The sequence below is a fragment of the Achroia grisella genome, unplaced genomic scaffold, assembly GCF_030625045.1.
Source record: "Achroia grisella isolate CSIRO2021 unplaced genomic scaffold, CSIRO_AGI_Agris_v1 utg546, whole genome shotgun sequence".
Classification (NCBI taxonomy): Eukaryota; Metazoa; Arthropoda; class Insecta; order Lepidoptera; family Pyralidae; genus Achroia; species Achroia grisella.
Genome location: NW_026712931.1, coordinates 2,529,003 through 2,553,895, shown reverse-complemented (window position 1 = coordinate 2,553,895; position 24,893 = coordinate 2,529,003). Strand labels below are relative to the sequence as shown.

General features: G+C 31.2%; 6 protein-coding genes across 6 annotated transcripts in view; 5 read left to right on the top strand and 1 right to left on the bottom strand.

Moving 5' to 3' along the window:
• Positions 1-1,206: 1,206 nt before the first annotated feature.
• Positions 1,207-5,924, top strand: LOC131848301 (ATP-dependent RNA helicase p62-like). The gene is made up of 5 exons (XM_059198109.1): positions 1,207-1,300; positions 1,957-2,883; positions 3,243-3,475; positions 3,970-4,148; positions 4,929-5,924. The coding sequence occupies exons 1-5, from the start codon at positions 1,254-1,256 to the stop codon at positions 5,091-5,093; spliced, it is 1,551 nt and encodes a 516-aa protein (XP_059054092.1). The 5' UTR covers positions 1,207-1,253; the 3' UTR covers positions 5,094-5,924.
• Positions 5,925-6,717: 793 nt separating this feature from the next.
• LOC131848302 (uncharacterized) lies at positions 6,718-10,616 on the top strand. Its single transcript, XM_059198111.1, has 6 exons — positions 6,718-6,923; positions 7,334-7,501; positions 8,426-8,659; positions 8,917-9,072; positions 9,414-9,567; positions 10,184-10,616. The coding sequence occupies exons 1-6, from the start codon at positions 6,852-6,854 to the stop codon at positions 10,348-10,350; spliced, it is 951 nt and encodes a 316-aa protein (XP_059054094.1). The 5' UTR covers positions 6,718-6,851; the 3' UTR covers positions 10,351-10,616.
• A 2,604-nt stretch (positions 10,617-13,220) lies between these two features.
• Positions 13,221-15,150, top strand: LOC131848046 (uncharacterized). The gene is made up of 2 exons (XM_059197803.1): positions 13,221-14,066; positions 14,740-15,150. Exons 1-2 carry the CDS (start codon positions 13,221-13,223, stop codon positions 15,148-15,150), a joined length of 1,257 nt encoding a protein of 418 aa, XP_059053786.1.
• Positions 15,151-15,367: 217 nt separating this feature from the next.
• On the top strand, positions 15,368-17,270 carry LOC131848153 (uncharacterized). The gene has a single exon (XM_059197918.1). It carries the CDS (start codon positions 15,442-15,444, stop codon positions 17,209-17,211), a length of 1,770 nt encoding a protein of 589 aa, XP_059053901.1. The 5' UTR covers positions 15,368-15,441; the 3' UTR covers positions 17,212-17,270.
• Positions 17,271-17,288: 18 nt separating this feature from the next.
• On the top strand, positions 17,289-20,263 carry LOC131848152 (uncharacterized). The gene has a single exon (XM_059197917.1). The coding sequence runs from the start codon at positions 17,572-17,574 to the stop codon at positions 19,291-19,293; it is 1,722 nt and encodes a 573-aa protein (XP_059053900.1). The 5' UTR covers positions 17,289-17,571; the 3' UTR covers positions 19,294-20,263.
• A 37-nt stretch (positions 20,264-20,300) lies between these two features.
• The window catches only part of LOC131848167 (ADP-ribosylation factor-like protein 4C), a 53,545-nt gene continuing 48,952 nt past the window's right edge, over positions 20,301-24,893 (bottom strand). Inside the window, exon 4 of the mRNA XM_059197935.1 lies at positions 20,301-22,088. Within this exon, the coding sequence (XP_059053918.1) occupies positions 21,395-22,024 (630 nt within the window). The 5' untranslated portion in view covers positions 22,025-22,088 and the 3' untranslated portion in view covers positions 20,301-21,394. The remainder of the gene's footprint in view (positions 22,089-24,893) is intronic.

The window sequence follows — 24,893 nt, the reverse complement described above, 5'->3', positions numbered from 1 at the left end:
ATATAAATAATGTAATTAAAAGGAAAATATGTGTTATATATTTTTGTTTCTTCCATCTAATTAATATAAATAAAATTGCATATTTTCTGTTACAGTTTTATTACTTAAAACCTATTTCTATGACTCCATTCTATGATGAATATTCTATTTTCACAAAATGTTCCGTTAATGCATTATTATTTTCCAAATTGTCATTAGTAATAAACGTGAGAAGCCATTAAAAAGAAAATAATGAAAAGGTACAATGATTTTCAAGGTTTTGTCTTCATAGGATTCAAATAAACATCAAATACAGTTGTTGTGTGAATCTATGGAAACTTTTGTTTTTTAGAACTAATGCAAGTTTGTTACATTACATTGATTAAATTTTGGTTAAATTCTCATAGGGGTGGAGCGCTCTTATATTATATATCTCAATTGTACTGTGGTTACTTGTTCATTTTCTTTTTTTTTTTTGGTTCTGTTTATCCTTTATCGTCAAGGCAAAGGGAACTCTGTCCATACAGCCATGTCTTCATATTTTTGATTTTCTAGATATTCTTTTGTATATTTGTTTTCAAATATCTTGGATTGTTGGGATTATGTATTCATATAGTGCAAAAATGTTCTTGAATTTCTTAATATTTCCTGGAGAGTACGCGGGATATGCTCTTCACTGTGATAGATTTCAAGAAGTCTTCCGGATAGAAGAAATTCGTTTTACAGAAAAATTACACACTTAAAAAATATGTGTTTCAGTGATTGAGAATCTCCTGTGCTGCAGTGGGTACATGTGAGAGAAGAAATCATTCTAAATCTGTGCAAATGTTCATTAAATAAGCCATGTCCAATCCTCAGTCTACAGATAACCTTATAAAAATGTCTGTTTATAAATTTTCCTTTCGTAAACCAAGGATTTTTAATATCTTTTTTTATATTTTCATACCATTTTCCTTTATGTTGTAGAGTCAATTCCCATTCTTGTTTCCATTTACTCCTTATATGTATATGATTTAAAAGGTACAACTAAGTCTAAGCCTGGCAATGGTAGTTTTTTTCTTCAGTGTGAACATTACATGAAATTATAAGTTTAGCTAATTCATCGGCTTTTTCATTTCCTATAACTTACTCGTTCAGTGTTTGACACAAGTATGCCTGATCTGTACAGATGACATTTACATATTGTCAAAGTTATAAAATTAATTTATATATTTTAGTTACTTATATAAAGTTAAATATATTAATATTTGTAATAAGTTAATAAATAATTTAAAATGGCTCTTAATAGACTTTTAAAACGAAGGGATCTATGTAACTATTTGTAAGTATTTTGCATTATTTAATAATTCCTTATATCCCTTCACATAACCACAAATAGTACACTAATATTTAATCAGTAGTTGATGATGATATAGTGATCTTGCCTGTGGGAATTTTATACCGTGGCCGCTAATCTTTAATTTTGGATATGGAGACAGGTACATCGATAGAAATAAATACTATTAAATTATGACCATGCGCGTTTACCGGTACAAGTTAACTTTAATTGAAACCCTGTTGGAGTAGAACATAAAAGCGACGTTTATTGAGATGTACAATATTGGTTATAAAATCTGACCAGAGTAAGGTTTAATGAAGCCTTACTCAGGTCAGATTTTATAACCAAACTAAACTTATCAAAACTGTTGTGTGCTGTTGGGGTGATATTTTAGATTTTTTTCTATTATCTGCTTACTTATAAAATAGTTTTTTTTTGGTGGGTACAATGTAATAGTGATCCCACATGTGATTGTTTGTATACTATGTTACATATATTCTGTTGAGACATTATAGAAGAATCATTGGAATGAGGATAAGTTGAAGGCATTTAGTACATTATGGTAAATTTTCTTGGCATTCAACATACCCAAGTCGATGGTTATCTACTATCCGTGCTATTTTACATTAATATTAATTAATAAATTGTTATTATTTCAGATTTAAAAATAATATAAAACAGATTTCTAAAGGAACTGTCTCAAGCAATAAATTAACAAACAGAGCATTATCATGTACAAATCAAATGACAATTTTAACTTCCACTCCACTAAGATTACTTCTCAACCATAGGTTTTATTCTATAAAAGCTGCCTATGAAGATGATGTCAGATACCGTAATGAGCATAATATTACTGTTATTGGGCAGGACATTCCAAGTCCATATATTAATATTGATAGTAGTGAATTTCCAGATTATATAAAAAGCTTTTTGAAGAAACAAGGCATAGAAAAACCTACTATAATACAGTCCCAAAGTTGGCCAGTGGCATTAAGTGGTCAGAATTTTGTTGGTATTGCTCAAACTGGCACTGGTAAGACTTTAGCATTTCTTTTGCCAGCAGTTGTGCATATAAAAGAAACTACTGGCAGAAAAGGTTTGGGACCGAGAGCACTTGTTCTGGCTCCAACAAGAGAATTGGCACGTCAGATTGAAGTTGTGGCAAAAGATTTTTCCAGTTTGCTGAATATTCGATGTGTTTGTATATATGGGGGGGCACATAGAGGAAAACAAGCAGAATTACTTCAATCTGGAGTTGATATTGTTATAGCTACACCTGGCAGACTAAATGACTTTTTGGTCAGTAACACTACAAATCTCAGTAGATGCACATATGTTGTTCTTGATGAAGCAGATAGGATGTTGGATATGGGTTTTGAACCACAAATCCGACAAGCACTAAATGGAGTACCACTTGAAAGACAAATATTGATGTTCTCTGCAACTTGGCCAAAAGAAGTGAGACATTTAGCTAAAGATTATTTAGGAAAATATGTTCAAGTCAATGTTGGTTCTACAGAGTTGTCAGCTAACCACAATATTGAACAAAATATTCACATTTGTTTACAAGAGGAAAAAATAAAAACGTGAGTGAAAATTACTACTAAATAGTATATGGTAGTTTTTATGACTTTTGAAGATGATTTATATTGTATTGTATGCCTGAGATATGGGTATACTATATAAATAATTGCACTAAGCAAGGTTATGTATACTATAGTAATATTGATATTATATTATACAGCCATTATTAAATTTCTTGTTTATTCTAATTCCAAATTAATATAAATATGTCTTTACCCGATGGTGTATGTGTATTCAGTGTGCATATTACTTATTCCTAAGCTATACAATATGCCTACTTACAGTAGGTTTGAAGTAGCTAATATGTGACACCTACCTCCTATCTCTGAACTATTTTGTAAATATTTGCATTTCTTTACAGATTTAATTCTATAATGCATAACATATCAGGTGATGGATTTGGGAAAGTTTTAGTATTTGCAAATACAAAGAAGTTTGTTGATATGTTGACATTGGCACTTAAAAGAAATAGTTGGCTTGCAGTGGGCATTCATGGTGATAAAACTCAACTCCAAAGAGACACCATTATCAATAAGTTCAAAAAGGGTAACTGTAATATTCTGGTGGCCACTGATGTTGCTGCAAGAGGACTTGGTTAGTCAAATTTTATATTAATGTTAGCTGTTTCTTGCGAATTCACCTATGTGGAATAATGGAATTCCTATTGCCCACAGAATCTTTTAGGATATATTCTGTCGGAGCTTGCTGGTTACTAGGAGTATGTACTGAAAATAATTGATTTTATGAAATAAAATTGCATTTAGATCACCTGGTAAACTTATAGGTCCTTAATAAAGTCACCATAGAATAATTTCTTGTATCTAAGACAGCCTCGAAGACAGGTACCTTTACCATTATGATCAAGGTTCCAAAATAATCTACTTAGTAAACTACTAAGTAGGTTAACCAATCTTAGCAAACCACTCTTTGTGATTTCTTAAAAAAATCTGTAAAAATAGTTATCTATAAATTTGATATGTTATGTAACTCCAGGAATAACTCACTTGAGAATATTTCCCTCAAAAAAGTAGTTATATTTAATAAAATATATCACACTACAAGAAATTAATGAGTAAGAATGTTTTTAGATGTGGATGGCATAACTCATGTGATTAATTACGATTTCCCGAACACAACTGAGGATTATATCCATCGTATTGGACGAACGGGTCGGCAACAAAATAAAGGTGTAGCACACACGATGCTAACCAATGACGACGCCAGGCAGGCACGAAATTTAATAGCTATATTGAAAGAAGCTAATCAGGTATACAAGTTTATCACAAATGTATTATAATAATAATGATCTCAAGATAATTCACACAGTGCCATCTAGACCCAAGTTAAGCCAGCTAAAGGTGTGTGTGTGTGTGTGTTATGAGTACTACAAAACCTGATACAAATACATAGATATATTTTTTTTGTACATACATATATATTATACATAGAAGACATCGCCCCCAACAAAAACGGCCATACTCAGGAATACAAATGTTTGTTTCGTGGGAGGAATCGAACCCGCGACCATGAGAAGTAAGATAGCTTGTTAAACGCTAGAACACTATCTGATTGGGCATTTCTTCCCTTTGGGAAGAAAATTGAAGTTCAGGCAATTTTTGTCAATACATTTGCATGGTCAAATGAATAGAGGACATATAGGTGTCACTTATACGAAGCAGCACATTACGTATTATTTAGTTGCTGAATATATAGTTACCCTCGTTACAATTATATCACAAAATATCTGTGCTTGCAATTCCGACATATTTAGTATTCGAAATAATTATAGCTTACTACTATCATGGCATACATTTTTGTTTGTGAAATAATTGAAATGAAGCAAATTTTATATTTCATGGAAAGTTCACTACAATATATCAGTGAAAACCTGATTACAAGTAGGTTCTTATTATTTTTGTTAGCATATGCAAAAACGAGATAAGAATTTCATAAAATGTATCTTACCTCCTGACCATAACTAGTATGTACAATTGTCACTCTCTTGGATTTAATTATAACTTGTAAATAATAAAAAAAATAATTTCAGAACATCCCAGTAGAATTGGAGGATTTATCTCGAAGTTATAGCGCGGATAAAGAACAGCAATCGAAGTTTAAATCAAGGCAGTATGGCTGGAATGCAAACAGAAGATTCAATAACTATCGTTCATCAAATAAGCCGAGCTACAATAGTAATAATTATAGATATTAACAAAATTATTAGAGAAGTTTTAATAACATTTTATAGTTAAATGAAATGTTTGATATAATATGTAATAAAATTGTATTTAAAGAGTCTACACAGGGCCCTAAAATCGGTGGCTATATTGGAGCAATGGTGGGGAGTGTTCTAACTGTGCTCCCTTATTCATCTCTTCTGGGAGAATAATATTAATTACGATTTCTCTACATATCAGATCATTTAGGACCGCTACTGCTACTTTAGGGTTATGTGTAGACGTTTTTTATTCTTGGGATATAATACATAAATTTTATGTTATAGTTCCTTTTAATCTCTTGTCATATTCATGTCTATACATCTACATGCTAGATCCTATATTGAGTAAGAAGAAAAAAATTGTGCCCTGTTTTATTTTATATAGCTCTTGCCATTCCACTTTTGTAGCTCGTTTCATGAATATATGTAATTTCCAGGGTCTGTAAAATTAACTCATCCTTAAGGTAGTGTATGATCTGTGAGATCTTGATAATAGTCTGTCAGCGTACATAAAGCAAGACTTTTTGTATCATTTAACATACAGATTGTATAAGTGATATTTTGTTTAATTTGATTTGACAGTATGTTTAAATGTCAAACTAACAACAGTACATATACCTGTTTTCATTTTACACCGATATATGCTTTTGAACTAACTATTGTACTTACTGTACTGTTACGTTCCTTGTCAGTACAATGAGCAAGTTACGTAGCGAAAATTTGTGTAAAGTAAATATATTTTTTTAATATTTTGTACACATCATGTTCAATTTGAGATTCGAACTAAAATTAAAACTTCTGAACTTTTATGAGATTCGATAGAGCTAATTCAGATAGTATTATGCAACACTCAAAAAACAATAATTTTGTAATTTGACAATTAATATGATATTAATACTATTATAGTATTCTATATAGATGTATATATATATATAAAATACGTATATTTATTTCACATATTAATTTTTTTTTCGATATGTAGTTATTTTCGATGTAAAATAATAATATAAACAAACCCCTGAACTTATGTATGTTAAAGTACTCTAAGAATCTTCAAAGGTTGGTTTGTATTAAATTTACATTGGCAGTTGTAAATTATGTACGTTAGGTATGAATGTGTTAGTTTTAATAATATATTAAAAACTAATACAATAGCAGTGCCTAGTTTCATTTAATATTAATTTTAAATTATTCATTAGTTTCAATGCAAGATATAATTTTCGACATAAAGAACGTAATAACTATATAATAATTTAGTTAGGACAAAAATAAAGTTTTCATTTTATTAAATGGATATCAGACTAGAATAAGAATAATATACAAAAATTAGGCAAATATCGTTTATCATTTTCTCAAAATATTAATAATTGAGATCTATTTGTACTTCTAATGAATCTGACAAGTGTATTTAAAAAATGATTCATTAATCAACATGAATGGTCCAATATTACACAGCCAAAGAAAGAAAAAAATATATATTACACAGAACGATACAGGGACATAAGTTAAATTCTAAGACTGGAAATAAATTAAAAAATGACCTAGTGCACTATACAAAAGAAACTGTTTCTATGACAACACACTTTCGTTGTGACTAGTGACAGAACTGTTACTACTCAGCATTTGTGGATTAACAATCACTAGAATCACTACATAATCCTATATTTCTAGGTGTAAGTAGTATCAAAGCCTTAGACGTGGAGAAGCTCAGCAAGTAATCAAAAACAATAGTGCATGGCATTATTATAATCAATGGCTTTGCCTGATTTAGATGTTAGATCCGTATTGAGTGTTGTAGAAGAGAATTTTCAAAAATTAGCCTTGGTGAATATCTTAATTTTGACTTTGTTAAACTGCGTTTGCGAGGGTACTTCAGTCTATTTCATCCGCCAAACTGTCTTGTACGATTAGGCAGTGAAATTATAGGATTAGAGGCACGACATCTTAGTTCTCCGGAATGGCAACACGTGAGTGGTATCACGGGCGTCACATTATTGATGGTGGGTGTTGCTGGCCATGTAGATGAATGGTTATCGCTTACCATCAGGTGGCCCGTCAGCGTGTTTGCCAATCCAATGACAGGAGAAAAAGTTGTCTTCGACTTTTGTATTTTATCATTTGGTATCCACAACTGACCAATATATGTATCTTTTTAAATAATTGAAAGACAAGCCATACAAAGTAAAACTATTTCAAGTGAACGATAGCTATTGTTACTTTTGTTTCCGTTCTAGAAAGCCTATGCCATTCGCATGATTTATATCGGAGAACACACTTTAAAAAAAGATGAAATAATACAAAAGTTTCATAAGACTATACAAGCAGTAAATGCTTCATACTGTGAAATAAATGTCCGTGGATTGCTGTTGGTGTATGACAGTTACTTTGTACATGTCATAGAGGTATGTATTAACAGTAGGTAGACTATATTCTTCTTCTTCAGACGTACACTCTTGACAGCGTGGTCGTGGCTTTTATGATGGTATCTCTTCGTTGAGTTCCTCGCAATTTGCCTCCATCTGCTATGGTTTTTGGCGAGAAGGACGAGAAGCCAGTACAATAGTGTGCCGTTTTTATAAGGTCAGTGTATCACATTGGTGATCGTACCTGAGAACGTTGACGGCAAACGTTCCACTGAACCTTCGATAATAATTAGCCGCTCCATACAGTTTTACGACTATATTACAAAGCATCTTTTATGTCCCATTCTTGTCTTATTCGTTTATTATCTGGTGCGTCTGTATGTATTGTTTCTGCTTTTGTTAAACATGTAACATACTTTTTATTTTGTATATGATGGTATGTATTCCGTCGTTAGTCTCGACTGGAATGAATATTGTAATATGGTAGGTACGTAACTATTGTCACCGATAGAGATCGTGTGTCGTCGAGCTGCCGCCGTCCCCGAGTCATCCAGTAGCTGTGTCAATATTAATACCTAATGGCTTTGTATTATTTTTTTGTTTAACCACAAATATTCAATGCGGAAACTTGACTACATGACGATATTCTCTAATGGCGGTCAAATTCCGACTTTTATTGATCTACACCCATAATGCGACACATGTTGTACCTACAAAAGAGCTCGGATATTTCTTGGAAGCCTTAGTAGGATTTTGTATTTTATATTATATTTTATGGTCTCACCCATATGAGACCTAATTCAATAAAATATGCAAATATTATCGTTTAAATCGGAATACAGAAAATTGTTTAATGACAATATGTAGTTAATCCCTTTGATCTTCTTAAATCTAATTTTAATATTATTAAAGAGTAAATTACAATCTCCGATATTAGATTTCTTGTTTATTTGTAAAATACAGGGATCTGAGGATACAGTATATAGGCAGTTAAGATTTCTTTTTAAATTTGAATCTGACTGGATAGAAGAGATGAATAGGTTGGATGACGAGGCAGCCCAGGCCGCTGTTGCTGCAGCCGAGGAAGCTGCCGCGGAGGGAATTACAGTGATCCTTGAGGACGACTCACATCAGAGACCGGAACGAAAAATATTTAGGCGTTTGAAAATGTTGATGGTGTATCATTCTATAAAGACGGTGAGTTATAAATGCAAAGGAAACTTTATTTGAATAACAAAATAAAACAATAGACGACCTCGGTGGTCTAGCGGTGTTGTACACTGCCCTACTTCCTATGGTTGCGCGTAAGATTCCTCGATTTTGTATTCATAAGTACATATTGTTTGTATTGGTCTGTTTGTTTTTTATGTGCGTTGTGTAGGTTTGCATTTACAAAAACAATTGTCCTTAGAACTTTCTAGTTACAATTAAATTTTAAACTTGTATTTTCTAAGCCAATATTTGAAGAATGGGAAGCGGTAACAGCACACCCACCTTCCTTAATCGGGAAGTTAGATGTGTTTGGACCCTTGGCTGAGCATATGGAACAACTACGTATATGTTTGGACAAGATCAACAGGCTGTGTGAATTGGCCAAAAGTGATGAGCCCGTAAGTTCTCTGATCTTTTTTTAAAATTCTAACTATTTACGTATTAGTACTAAAAACCCCATTACCACTTCAATAATAAAGGAGTGCGTTTATACAGTTGCAGAGTTTTTATTGATCAGAGAGATTTGTAGATATTAATTGTAATCATGCAGAAACAAATTCTACCTTTACCAAAACCTGGAAGGACCTAGAGAGTTTTACTAGAGAGACAGAAAAAATGGTACCTACCTATTTATTGATCGGTAACGCTTACTTGATACCTCTGGTGATTGAGGCAGGAAACCATTTACTATTATATAGGACGCATGCTTGCTTGCAACCATTGTGTTCTTTATTTGCAGTTGTCGTTTGAAGGGTTGACTGCAGTTGATGCTAAAATGGATGCGTTGCCAGAGGTGGGGTTGTTGGATTATTTATTGCAGTCGCAGCATATTCTCGACCTTCATCAAGTGGCGCATTTACACCGACGTGTAGATGACTACTGCTTTTATTTTGGTAAGCACAAATACCTGTGTTGCCAACCTTAATACATTAAATCTCGTACGAAGCAGTCAAAATTCTCGTGAATGTGTTCAATTTGGCTCTAACCTCGTATATCATCATATTTTGATCGAATTCCGAATTTGTACACACTTGAACTATGTATGATTAAAATGTTCTCATAGAGAAGGCCCCAAAACTCGTATCTGTTGTAACTAATTCTAGCACAGGCATCAGTATTATCTAACATCTCTAACAAATATACTTTCATGTAAAGCCTGAGTGACGGTGAGATTTTTAGTAATGGGGAGTATTGGTTAGTTTACGTTGTTTATTAAAATACTTTTGATTTGATTGTATTGCGTAGTCACTAACCATTTTGAATTTCAAATTTAAAATCGTAATTCTAGATGTTGATGTTGAGTATTATTATATTAAAACTAAACTGACGAAGTGAGTTTTGGAAGTATAACAATAAATGGGCACTTAAAGGGTTTATCTCTTTCTTTTCAACTTAAAATTACTTAATTTAACAGGAAAGGGATAATCAATCATTAGATATCGCTTATTAGGATATTTTTAAGGCACACGTGTTTATGACTAAAAGTATTAAAGAATTTGTTTACTACAGAAAACGTCTGGCCATTGCCGACGCACTTCACTCCTCGTCATCTATACAAGCTGAAGATTGATGATTCCTTCGTGGAACCACTGCCTGTGATGCCATGGGAGCATGTGAAGGAAACGACAGAAGATGAAGAGAGACAAGAACAGAGCGGAAGCTCCTCCAGTGACTGAATATGTAACCTATAATAGACTAAAATAATATGTATGTACTACATTTTCGTCTGTCGTTGAAAAACCTGAAACCTATATTCACAAAACTAAAATTACACAGGACAGATGTCGAACAGGAATATTACCTAATCAAAATATTGTAAAAATATTTTACTAATTCTGAAATACATAATGTATCCCTATGAAATACTTATGTCAGTATTTTGTATAATTTAGAAGTGAGGTCATATTTTTTTCTATTCTATATATTCTTTATTCCAACTTTAATCAACCGAAACTATGTAAATAATAAAAAATTATATTTCTTTAATAAATTGTTATTTATTACTAATTTATTTTGAATGAAGCGAACTATTGTCTTTTCAACAAATTTTTATTAAGGATTAGGATAAATCTCGAACCGATTATGATTATTATTAATATCTAGACACGCGGCAGCGTGTCAAGCCGAGTTTCAAGTAAACTGGCTTGCAGCACCGTGTGTATATTTACACGAACCATTTGGAGCCACTTTTGACCCCCTCATAACTCAAAAACTCTTTCACACAAACCTGTCAAATTTGGTTCATATATTGAGACTTGCGAGATAAATATGTGTTCCAAATTTCATAAACATAACTCAAACGGTTATTTAGATATTAATGTCCAAAAATCGTCATTTTTATCACTGATCAACTATAGATCAAAATTATAACCCACTTCCAGATGACCTAGGAAGTTCAAATTTGGTATGCAGATAGGTAATTAGGTGAATATAAAGGAAAAAATCTGAAACTGGTAAATTGTTATCATTTTACTACAATTTTTCACTTTAATTGATTCTATTTCAACTTATACTGGACGAATACTAAAATTCTATGAAAACGTCGATAGCCACCAATTGACATTGATCCCTGGCGAAAAATCTCATCTTGTACTAGACGGAAAGTAATATTGTATGAAAACGTCGATCATTACCAATTTACGTTGACCCCTTCACATCAGTGTCGATAACTAGCAAACTTCAAATATTAATTGAGCGGTAAACACTAGTTGCTATAATTTAGATTCTGTCTAAAATATACTCGTACTTATAACTAGAAGTATAGTCGAATTTCGTATTTACATATTATGTTATTAACTGAGATTTGGTATTAATTATTGTTTCAATATTTAGCGCACATCGATAGTGTAAAATCATTATTTTTATAAATAATTATTAAATAATAGGCATTTCGGTATAGGGCGCCGCGGTGGCGCCGTGTGGGAGCGGTGCGATAAAACTCAATGTTTTGTTTCTGGATATCTAACCTATAAGGTTGCGATTTATGCTACGAAATTTATAGCTTTCTTAAATTATACTTATATGTATATTTGTGATTATATTATTATTACATTATTTTAGTAAATACGTATGGTATAGACAATAGTTTAAACCAAAAATTAATAACAATTTTAGTATAGTTATAAGTAGGAATGTACAGTTAACTCGAGAATGAGAACTTATTGGTAACAAATTGTTTTCTTGAGAATTCAATAGATAACAGTCAATTTGTTACATAATCGTCTTTACGAACTATAACGTGTCAATACGAAGTTTCAGACATTAAATAATGTATATGTTGATAGAGAACAATTCCGTATTTGCTTAACATGTGCTATTACTATCCACAAATCACAAGGCCTTAGTTTTGGCAGTCCTCTTCTCAACATAGCCTCCTCTATATTTAATAAAGGGCAGGTTTACGTTGGACTCTTCAAAGTTAAAACCTTAGATGGAGTACGTCTTAACAATTTAGATCCAAGTCACGAGAGCTCTATTGTAGAGTACAACCATCTGTGGACGTTATACCGCCCCGATTTGCCCAAAAGTTCCTGATACTGAATTGGCATTGCACTTGAACATTTAAAAGTTACAAGAAAATATAGAAAATAACACAAAAAAAAAAGACAATTATACCCCGTAAATATACGAAAATACAGTAATTTATCAAAAATAATTTGGTATTAATTTAATTATAAATAAGTACCTCGTATAATTTATGTACAAAAAGTAATGATATCCCATCAAAAACATAAATGTGAAATGATAGCCGAGTTTAATATTATGATATATGGCTTGATTGTTGACTTCTACGACAAAAGAGATGAGATCTAAATGGGTGCCAAGTTCAATGGTCTGTCCTGAAATGTATTTATAACAATATAAAATATCATTTCTTCTTATAACTTAGGATAATATACTGTAGCCTAAGGTCTAACTTGGCTAGTTTTCATATACGAAATATACTGTAGCCTTCGCAAGTTCTAAACATGTTACTTGTCGGTTCCTATTTTAATATTAATAGTAACTAGCAATCGAAAGTAATAATTGGTATATGAGAACTGGCCAAGTTAGACCTTAGGCTACAGTATATTATCCTAAGTTATAAGAAGAAATGATATTTTATATTGTTATAAATACATTTCAGGACAGACCATTGAACTTGGCACCCATTTAGATCTCATCTCTTTTGTCGTAGAAGTCAACAATCAAGCCATATATCATAATATTAAACTCGGCTATCATTTCACATTTATGTTTTTGATGGGATTAGTATTACGACACCTAGACAGAAAGGCATCGTTGAGATTCATAATAGTAGATATGTAATATTATCTTATCTGTGATACTAGTAACAAATTACTGTAAAGGATGTTCTTAGATACCTTAAATTAATATAGAAAAATATTGTGCAGTTTTATTAGTCACAATTAATCTATTCTGATTAGACAGTTTTCTGATAGTGGTAGGTACAAAAACAAACAGTAATGAGTTACTATAGTGATATTGATTTACCTTGTATGGATAAGTTTACCTAATTCAATCCTATCATCAGTATAAATCAGTCATGGATAGTTTAAAAAATAAAAAGCTTTCGAAAAGACAAATTAGAAAAACAGTTGCTGGAATAAAATTACCTCCAATAGTACCATCTATTGACACTCAAATAAAAACAATCTTGGACATTGATCCAGATTATTATTCTATAGTGGAAGGAAGGCCAATCAGACCGAATACGTCTATTCATAAATATAAGCAGAATATAAAGGAAGTAGCATTGAAGCGTACTCTTCATGGATTTTTGGTAGATGAAATACTTAGGATAGATAAAGAAATTGAAACTGAAAAGAACATATATGAAACCGCATCGAAACATTTTGAGGAATATCAAAACAGTTTTGATAAATTTTTGGCAGATGATAATAATAAAACAATTTCTATAATGAGGAAATCAGATGGCCTAGCGAAAGATTTGTTTAATCAGTCCGATGAATGTAAAAAGGCTAACTACGAAATGGCTTCGCTTAAATCAAAGTTGCAGTATATTGATGAAACTTTGATGATATTATTATCGTTTCAAAATTTTCTGTATAAAGCTGCTCCAATTTTATGGCGAGAAGAATATAAAATAAAGTTAGATACTAAATATAAGGAGATATTTTCTATGGATTCTGATATCTTCTGCAAAATAGACATTGACGCGATAAAAGAAAGATTAAATGAACTGCCTTCACCACGATTATATTTTGAAACACCGGATCAAATACTCATATTTTTTTATTTGTTAGAGAAACAAAATTTGAATTACTTATTAGTCACAGAAGAGTTGAACTCCGAGAAAAATAAATTTTTGAAAACTCTGGATATTTTAAAAATAAAATTGAGACACGAATTGGATTTTATTCAGCAGAAGGTAAGTAAGTGTAAATTGCTGTACCTGTATCTAATAAAATTATATAATAATAGATATAAACTGCGGATTTTCCCGCGTGAATTATTTTACGTAGTAATAACATTATCTGATTAATCTTAGAAATAAGTATCGGTGTACCAAATTTAGTTTAAATACGAATAAATACATTCTAGAGAGACTTTAATTTTTATTTTTCATTAATTTAAAGTAATCAGATTGTATCCCGCAGCTGTGCCATACCGTTGTATTATTTTTGACCTCGGTGGTTTTGCGCGATTTCAATTCCCATAGTATTAATATTTTCTTCCTTTATGGTCCTGGTTGATCTTCATTGTATGATGTGATTTCCACATTGTTTATACAGGTATACATAGTGTATCATACCTTTATAATAATTATAAAATTATGCATCTTAGTTTGGAACTATGGCACTGTAAAAATAATAAAATAACTCCTAATAGTCGCGGAAGTTTTTTTTTAATTTGTTCATGATTTCTAAAGGTGTTCCAAATGCTAATCCATTTGACAATTATGTTCTAGATTACCATTAGGAGTTAAAAATGACTTAAAACCTGATTGAGTTACTAACCATGACGCTTTATTACATGTCATATTTATTATGATTTAAAAATCATTATTTACTGAATTAAATTGTAGTCTTTTATTTTTACAGATAAAAGAAACGGAAGAAATTATAATATTAAACGATATACGGGAGGCAGAAATTAAACAAATATTTTTTAAAATTTTAGAGGAAAAAATTAGATATTTAGTATCATCTGAGTTGGCTCTGCAAATTTTTAACTTCGTAGAATTTACTTATGAACAAGTGATTGCTCCAAATGAAACTAAACTAAGTTCTTTAGAAATGGCTATAGCGCTAGAGAGTGAATATGACAACTTAATGATGGATATATCGGCATTTGATTTGGATTACACAAAGACAATAGAAACAGAAATATACGAACGTGGGGAAAAAGATATAAAAGACGCAAAAGAAGCAACTAAGTTATTGAAAGATATAGATAAAATAGGCCGGCGGCTAAAATCCGCCTATGAGCCAACAAGAAAAAAATTTAATTAATTTTTTTAATATACATAGACTATATGTTACTATAAAAGATAGACATATTTATTAGTGTTATTTAATCAAATAAAAATACTTTCTTGACATATTTCGACGTAGACTTTTTAGTAGACCTTACAAAAGCTACAAATGCTTTGAATAAATTTGTGTTCTTGACATTGATTAAAAAGAATGTTCTGACGTGTTTGTAGAATTTTATTCCGTTATACATATTTTTATTAATACTACTACATTATTATTACATTATAAATTATTCATATTTAATCATTATTTTAACTTGATTTGATAATGTCTTGGTTAAAAAAGGAGAGAAAACCTATGGTTCCATTAAAAACTTTGGATATAATATTTAGACGTCGTTATGTGCTAAACACGCAGCATTATTTTGCTAATAGGAAGCATGCTTTATCGGTAGAAAAAGAGAAAACAAAACGACTGCACCCATTTCGTTTACCGAGATCAGAAAAGTTGCTCTCTTATATAAAATATAGTGATAGAAGAGAAAAACAGACTATAAAGAACAGGTTAGCACAACCGCTATTTCTAAAAGATAATTTTAAAATAGCCGCAACTAGAGATATTTCTAAACGGTTATTTATTGAAGATACACCAGACGATGTGAAAGCAGTTGTTGAAATGCATCCTGAATTTTACACTGTTATTGAAGGCCGTCCTTTAAGATGCTTTGATGATATTAAAGTATATTTAAGTAATATTCGTAGTTACGCTATGAGTAGACAACAAATTGGATACCGTCGTGATTTGATATTGAAGATCGAGCAAAGTGCTGTAGAAGAATCAAAGGAGTATGATGTAATTGTCGAAAATCTGAAAATACATATTAAAGATTTTCAAAAATTTTTAACAGAAGATTACAAAAAAGCATGTTCTAAGGTGTCAAGGGCAGACAAAATCTATACAGAATTAGTGACTAAGAATTCTGAGTTCCTTGGGTACATTTCTACTTTGACTATATTAAATAATATTTTATTCAAATTAGATGCCATTAGAAGCATATTGAAAATTTATCGTAGTTATTTAATATTTGTAGCTCCTTTATCCTGGAGACAACAAAATGATGAAAATTTGAAAGGCAGAATTCAATCGATTCAATTCGAGTCAGGTGAATTTATGATTGATAATGACTTAGTAGAAACTTTAGACATTGATAAAATGGTTGAAGTTGCGAAGAGTGAATTAAAGAACCCACCTATAGCTTGTTTGTATTTCCAAAAACCTGAGCAAATGATTTATATGTTCCGTACAATGGAATTACAAAGTAGAGAATATTTAACACAGCTTGCAAAAACAGACATTCCATTTCGCTTATTGCAAGATCGCATAAAGCAGTTGAAGCAAGCAACAAAACAAGAACTTGATTATTTCCAATATTATATCGATAGCATCAATAACGAAATTGCTAGAGAATGTTACAATGAAAATCATTTACAAGAAAAGTTTTTCAGAATATTAAATGAAACTTTTTATGACAGTGTAGCCAGTCCCGGTACCTTGAAGTTGAAAATATATATTGAGTATGTTTATGAGCAGGTATTGGGCAAATGTGAAGAAGGCCACCAAAACTTACATGATCCTATGAAAATATTAGAAGTAATGTACGAAGACTATAATTTACGTCTAGATTCTTTAGATTTTAAAATTGTTAAACAAGCTCAAAGCGACTTCTTTGCCCAAGACTTGAAAATGATGAGAAATGCATTTAAAGCTCAGAGGGAATTGAGAGCATTTAGAGAAATGACTACTGCTATGAATAAGGCTTTCTTACCTTCAGCAAGACGTACTAAACTTGTTTTTAATAAGTTTTTAGATAAAAAAAGTAGAAAGGCGTTAATGAAGGCGGAGAAAAGTAAATCGCAAATGTTTAATAGCGAACGAAAGAAACATAAAACATATAAATTAAGTCAAGAAGAAAAGGACGGACTGCTACTCTTTACAGAATGGTGTGAAGGTACAAATCCAGCACCCTATTTACAAGAATACTATTCATTTATTAAACCAGTATTCGAATGGGAGCCACGTAAATCTATTAAGTCTTGATTTCGAGACTTATTGTTTATAAATTATGTTGTAAGTACCTGTAATAAACTGGTGTAATAAATATATCTATTAATAAATATAACCACAAGTTAGTAAGTTTGTGCTTCAAGATCTATAAAAAACTTCTCTAAATTCAGAATAAATATTTTTAGGCACTTATATTAATTACTTGAAACTGTTGTGTTATAATTATAATAAATATTGTCGATTATAATTCAAGATAAGGATGTACTCACGTGTATCTCACTTTTTTATATACATATTGAAAATATAACTAGAACGAGATGGTCTAGAAAGTTAGCAATAGACAGTTTCTGTTCATTTGATTATATTATAAACCGAAAATCATCAAATAATACAATGGATGACGAGATCAATTCAGTTATAATTAATATATTTACACCACGAATATGTACAAAAGAATCTTACCTTTTAATAAAAAAACCTCAATCTAAGCAAATGTTAAAAGGAATGATTGGGAATCAAATGCAGAAAACTTCAGAAATTTTTCCTGGAAAATATTGTGTCTCTGTTAATAAGCCGATTTCCGTAAATGATTTAAAACAAGAAGAGATTTTATTATCATATAGATTATATGCGAAGAAACAGGAGAGTGAAACACATAAACAAAGGATGAGAGTCAATATACGCGACAAATATAAAATTATTAGTACAGATATGAAAATGAGATTACATCTAGATATTCCTAACAATGATGTTAATGCAATAACTGACGTAGATAAAGGATTTTTTAGCTATATGAACAGACACGAGTTATCAACTCATACTCAACTATATAAATCTCTTAAGTCTTTATTAAGTGACCAATTAAGACTGAGACAAGAAATTGGTTTCAGAAGAGATGGTGTTTTGAATATAGAAACTAGTAACAGAAAAGAAATGGAACAGTATGAAAAAAGTTCTCAAAGATGTATGCAGCAAGTTAAATACTTTGATTCCTTCATATCAGAAGACTATCACAAGTCAATGATGTTACTGCAACAGTGGGAAGAATTAAAAGTGAAAGTTAATATGAAAATTGTTGAACTACAGACTTTTGCTAATGAGCAGTTTGCTGTAATATCTAGATTGATGGGGTTAGATTATATGTATAGCATTCAGCAGAAGTATGGTAGATTTCTATATTATTTATCACCTCCAAGTTGGCGTGTAAAGAATAGAGAATTTGCTCGTTCGGTGGAAATAGCAGCGAAGGGGTTTGATCTAGGCGAAAGCGAAGAAGAAACATTCACTGTTGTGTTTCAAAAAATGCAAAGAGAGTGCTTTGGCAATTTTATTAAACCAGTACTGTACTTTTCATGTCCTAATGATTTACTTAAAATTTTTAATGATGTAGAAAAACAGCAATTACATCATTTGACATATGTCACGCATTTAGCACCGCTTAAAAAGATATTGAAAGAAGAAATAAAAATGTTGAAAGAGTTAATGGCACAAGATAGCGCTTTACTCGCAAACACTATTAAATCATTTGAAATTCTTTTAAAATATACAGATGAAAGATGTGGCCAGTTACAAAATAGGTTTTACAACGTTCTTTATGGGTTATTCTATGAGAGTGTTGGAGCACCAGAGGTTTTGAAACTCTTTTTGCATTTGGAATTCAGTTATGAAAAAGTATTGGGCGAGAAGTCGATAAATTTTGATATAGTGACCATGGCAAAAAGTTTGGAAAACATGTATATGGATTATTCAAAACGGTTAGATACGATACATAGCGATACACTAAAACTAGCTATAAAACAATGTGAAGAGAGAGAACGTCAAAAGATTAGAAGAGCGAAGATAGCCTTTAGGGAGTTGCATGTTTTTGATACACTTGAGAAAAAATTACTACGAGCTCATGCGCCATTATTAAAACATAACCGGATTCGTACATTTAATAAAAAAACATCTATTACAAAGAGCATGAAACATCTAAGTCCTAAGATTAATACTATGAAAAATATTCGTAGGAATCTCAACGAATCTGAGTTGGAGTATTTAACTCTTTTTACAGAATGGACTGAAAATGAGGATCCTGGAAAATATTTGCATTTTGATGAAAATATAATATTCTAATAGTTATAATCCTGTTATTTTAATAAAACTCAATCATTTACTGAAAACAGACTTTATTTATGTGGGGTTCAATATGAAAAACATCTATTTAAGTATTTTTTTATAACACAAGACAGTAATAATATGCCATAAAGTCGATTTTATAAACAAACATATTTCGTAACAAAATGTACATGTAGGTACTACGGATAAAATGTTTGGTTTCGTGGTATAGTAGAATATCCACTAGAAATTTACATATTTACAAGGCGATTAACACAAACTCTGGTAAAAGCTTCATATTAGGTAAATCAGTACATTAGGCTTTACTAAGTTGTACTTCTATTATGAGTAAATAAATAAATACCTATTGGTTACTGTTATAAAAAAAGACAATCTTAAAATTTTAAAGCTCACACTATAATGTTTGTTTTGTTCACAATATTATGGATTTTATCCCTGTATCCAGATATAAAATGATTTTATGAGCCAATCTGTTAAAATTAATTATAGAAAATGGTCTACTTATGTTTAGAGTAAGTTCTTATTGAAAGCCATAAATGTTTACTAGGACTATGCAATGCAGGTCTTGCCTTTTGCTCATCCCGAAATATAGAGAAAAATAATATTAAAGCAATCGTGGATGTAAAGGCCAATTATGTGAAGATGTTATTAACAATTCTCAATTATAAATATTTAACTCAAATTGTTCATAGGCTATCTCTAAGCTACCAATTTTAATGTGTTATTATTGATTAATTGTAAATAGCATTGTTGCATAAATTGGCCCCTGTTGTCAAAGTAATATTTTGGTTTACATTTTAAAATATATAATTTCAGTCTAAATTTAATATGTAGGTATGTGAATATAAGAAATATCTACCTATGTTAATAAATAAATAACATTGTTTTTACGTTATCCAAAAATATTATGAAATTGTTTGAATACAATTTTATAGTAGATATTTATTTATACTGTTCCAGGAATTTATTATTAATTAAAATTATTAAAATTAAATTATTAAAATATTACAAGTATATAAGCAAACTGAACGGTATGTCCTAGTTAAACATTTATGGCTACTATTGGGAAACAATGCTGAATTAATTAATACAAATATCCATTCATAAATAGTGTTGTCTTTTTAGATAGATGATACTATTATTAACATTTTAATGTATATTTACAATATATTTACATAAAGAAGAAGCCATACAAACACAAACAATAGAAGCCTCTTTATAAAAGTTATACATAGAACATCACAATAAGTTTTAAATAATGTCTACAGACTAATTGTTAACTGGCTACTCAAGTGACTTCTGGTACTTAATGGAGGATTGTAAATATATTAGTACAATAAGGATGAAGACAAGAATATTACTTGAAATGTAAATACCTAGATCGTAGGTAGTTCTAAAACCCGAAAGATATACAAGTAGAGTAGAATAACATCGAAATAATTTAAGTGAATACACTTACTATTACTTTACTTATTACATTCATGTATTTACGAACATATCACGCATGAACACTAACGGTCCCACACAATATTGTGAACTACACACATTTATTTACCTTTTGTGTACATGTTTAGTCATACTTGGGAATTACAGATGTATACATTCTCTATTTGGTATATGTATTATTGAGTAATATACTAGGCCATATATATTTACATAGTTCGAAAGAACTTCTCAATGTAAGTTTTATCGAACTATTTTTCAATAAATAAATTACTCCTGTCTTTAATTAATTATTAAAAAACTGTCATGTCCAGATGTGTCATGACAGAATGACATGTATACTATAATTTAACTTAACAATATAATTCTTGAATATATCTTCACCCTTGCCCTAGCTATTTTCAAAAGAAAATGACTAGTAGTTAAATTAGTTTTAAAAAAATATTCGTATCCTTCATGTTCAATATTACTTGAGCAACATTATGATGGAATATTTTCATAAGACGTTATACATCTACAGTAAAAACAATATTTGGTGTTACAAATTTGGACATTACTGAAAATATTCTCAAAATGAGCATTTCGTAATACTTATCTCGCAAAACTGAACCAATATCATACAGATAGCTGATATTTCACGTGTTTAAAACATTGTTTATCTTACACGTTTCTTTTGTAGTTTTGCTAATTTTCTTCTCTTAAGTATCATTTCGTAGAGCGCCTCCAGACCTTCATGGAGGCCATCACCCGTGATGGCACACGCAGGTTGCACGTGCCAAGAGTGACCGTCTCGTGAACTATGTGGGGACGACACCAGTTCATGTAAACCTAATAATCTTTCCAACTCTCTGGGCTCTTTGGCTCCTGGTAAGTCCTGTTTATTTGCTAATACGAGTATCGGCACTCCTGTATTGTCTGGGGATTTCGCAGTACGTATAAGCTCCATTTTAGCTTCTTCCATTCTTTCTATATCAACTGAATCCAACACAAATACAATACCATCTGTGCATCTCGTGTAGGATTTCCACAGCGGCCGCAGCTTTTCCTGTCCACCAACATCCCAAACAAGGAAGTTGACACCTTTCGATTTTCCGATAGTGCCTTTGACTTTTTCACAGTTAAACCCTATTGTGGGGACGGTGTTGAGGTATTGATCGAATTTAAGTCGGTATAGCGCGGTGGTTTTTCCGGCGGAGTCGAGGCCCAACATGACAACGTGAAGTGTGCCTTGAGCTGTGGGCAGTGCATCCAGCAGGCTCGAATTCTTGCCCATATTAGCACCCATTCTTGTTGCGGGCGGCTATCTAACGCTGTCGTCGGATCGCACCATCACGAGCATTTGCTCTTACCTGAAAATATCAATAATACCATTTATTATCTATTAAAATTATAATTGCATGTGCAATATTGCATAACCTGTAATACATATTATAATATCATATGCAGATGGTAATAGATAGATTTTTGTTTCACCATTACGACTAGATGCAATAACATACATATAAACTCTTTGATAATTAGAAATGTTACTGGTACGATAAGATAACAATTTCATAGCTTTTTCCTGGTTTGTTATGCATAATTGCAACATCCGTGCAAGATGCGCCCTTTCAGTATGCTTGCATTATTTAGGTACGTAGGTACACAAGAAATGAAAGTTTAAGGAAATAAGTTAACGATTTAAACAAGTTGTTTATTATGTTTGGTATGTATATTTATAGGTTGATTTTATTTCAATAGTTATACTAACATTTAAAATGCAAAAATGTATCTGTCTGTTTATTACCTTTTCAGGACTAAAAGGCTGACTGGATCTTAATGACATTTGATATGAAGATAGATTAATGAGAACATAGGCTATGTTTTATCTCCAAAATAATCTTAAATTGTACGTAATTGGGAATTAAAGTTTGTGTAGATAAGGTTACGATAGTTAAAATATTATACATAATTGATAATTAATTTTATAAAATTTCAAAAGCTAGTAAAAGCAAACGGCTTTATGTTAAAAACTTTGTATATATGCTGCTCTAAACCAGGAAAAGTTGACTGAAGCAATAAGAAATATCAATTCAGCTAGCCATTCAAAATATCACAGATTATAATAATATTCAGTCTGTTGCTACATAGAGAGTTGACGAGTCAGTTAAATTTAACGGTGTACACAAGAGGGGAGTAGTGGAGAGGGCCGGGGAGGGGAGACGTTGCGACGAGACGAGATGTCGCCATCGCTCGCGCCCTTTTAATAATTATTTGCGGCAGACGAGTCGTCGACTTTTTGTGTAGAGGTACGGGTTGAGCTGGCTACATTACCATAGGGCTGTCACTTGGTTTCAGCTGTTGAATGCCTCATAAACTTCTTAGATGGAGACGTAAAGGTACTCAAAAATACCTGTTATACATATGGTTGCCAGTATCAGGAATCTATTATTATACACCAATACACCAGTATCTGTCTTATAGATATAGATTCTACAGGAGTGGTTCTCATATCCAAGAAAGGGATATCTACTATGCGACCACAGTTCTATGTAAGTCTTTACGAAATGATTAGTAATAAGTACGCCGTTACTTTGTACGTCTATGGTAAATAAAAAAGTATACAAACATACTTCTGCATCTGATAACAGTAAAAGAATGTTCGAATAGTATATCGTCATTGTTATTCCCAATATACGGTTTCTTTTCATATGATATTGATTTAGCCAACTATTACCACTTAACTTAACGGTAGGTATGATTTTTTTACCTAGTTTCCTAATCTTAAGCTAGTGTATTTGCATTACACCAATTCTGTATAAAAGTAAGTGGTACATAAATACTATATTGATTATAAAAAACTGAGGTTAAAAATTTATACTAGTACTTATAAATTTTTACCATCAGTTTTTTTTTAATGAAATATAGAAGAATAAATGCGATAAACCGAGTTTTGACATCCTTATATAGATACTGGGCCGTGTAAACCGTTCGTTTGTTAGGATAGTTTTGATTTCATCAACGGGTTGAATGACACGAAGTATCGAATTTATACTGTTTTTTAATAGCTAATGTAGATTAATTCACGAAATCAAAATTTCTTATTGTACATTTTAAAGGTAATCTAATGTAATCTAATTACGACCCAAATTCTATTCTATCTATTTTAATCGTTCGAGAGCTTACTTCGACTATGCTTAGAACAATATTGTTAAAATAAAATATTGACAAACTGCTGACTGTATCTATAACGACTTCAGCTAAGTTTAATCATTTAAAAACAGTATTATAGTCTTAATTTTAAAAGCGTATGATCGAGTTAGATCCTTAATAGAATTATCAAACAATTCCTGAATAGAAATTTTCATTTCAATGCAAGCGACCTACCGTGATTCACGATAGCCATCGAAAGAACAAAACGAGACGTTTATAGCGATTGCGATACAAATACAATACAACTTGCTCAAGTACAATAACGATTGTGGATAAGTTATGTGCCGGGGCCGAACAATCATTGATGATTTATGTAATTGAAAGCTGTTACGTGAAGCTGAGTTGTGAAAAAGTGTAGTTTAATTAGATAGCGGGCTAGATTTATTTCTATATACGTTCAGAAGTAATTGTTTGTCTTGGTGAGAGCACGTTACGCGCAGAAAACAATGTTGCAAGAGATTCCTTTATAAAGGCATATATAATGTCAATGACGAGAAAGGAGAGAGAGAGAGTTAACGCAATAAAAGTAGGATGGACAAGGGAGTAAACATTGTAGATACTTGATGACTCAGTTTGTTGACATGTCGTCAAATATGATTTTTCATCATTCACTCTGCTGAATATTTTTGTTTTTACATAGTGTAAATATTTATTGTTAGTACCTACTGAATACAATATCTATGAAATAATTTAACTTCAACGCAGAAGAAAACAAGGAACTTCTGATGATTATATAAGTAAGGTTACCTACTAATGGTGAATTGGTAAAACAATGATTTCGTTTAAATGCTTGTCACCATCTGAATGGCAGTTCAATAAAAGTTGATGTAATATTTATTCTTCAAAAGTAATATGTAATTAACATATTAACTAAGTTTACTCTGAATTTGTATCTATATATAGGCATTTCATTAAATTACATTTAAAATTAATATCATCCTAATATGTAAGTACATATCGTT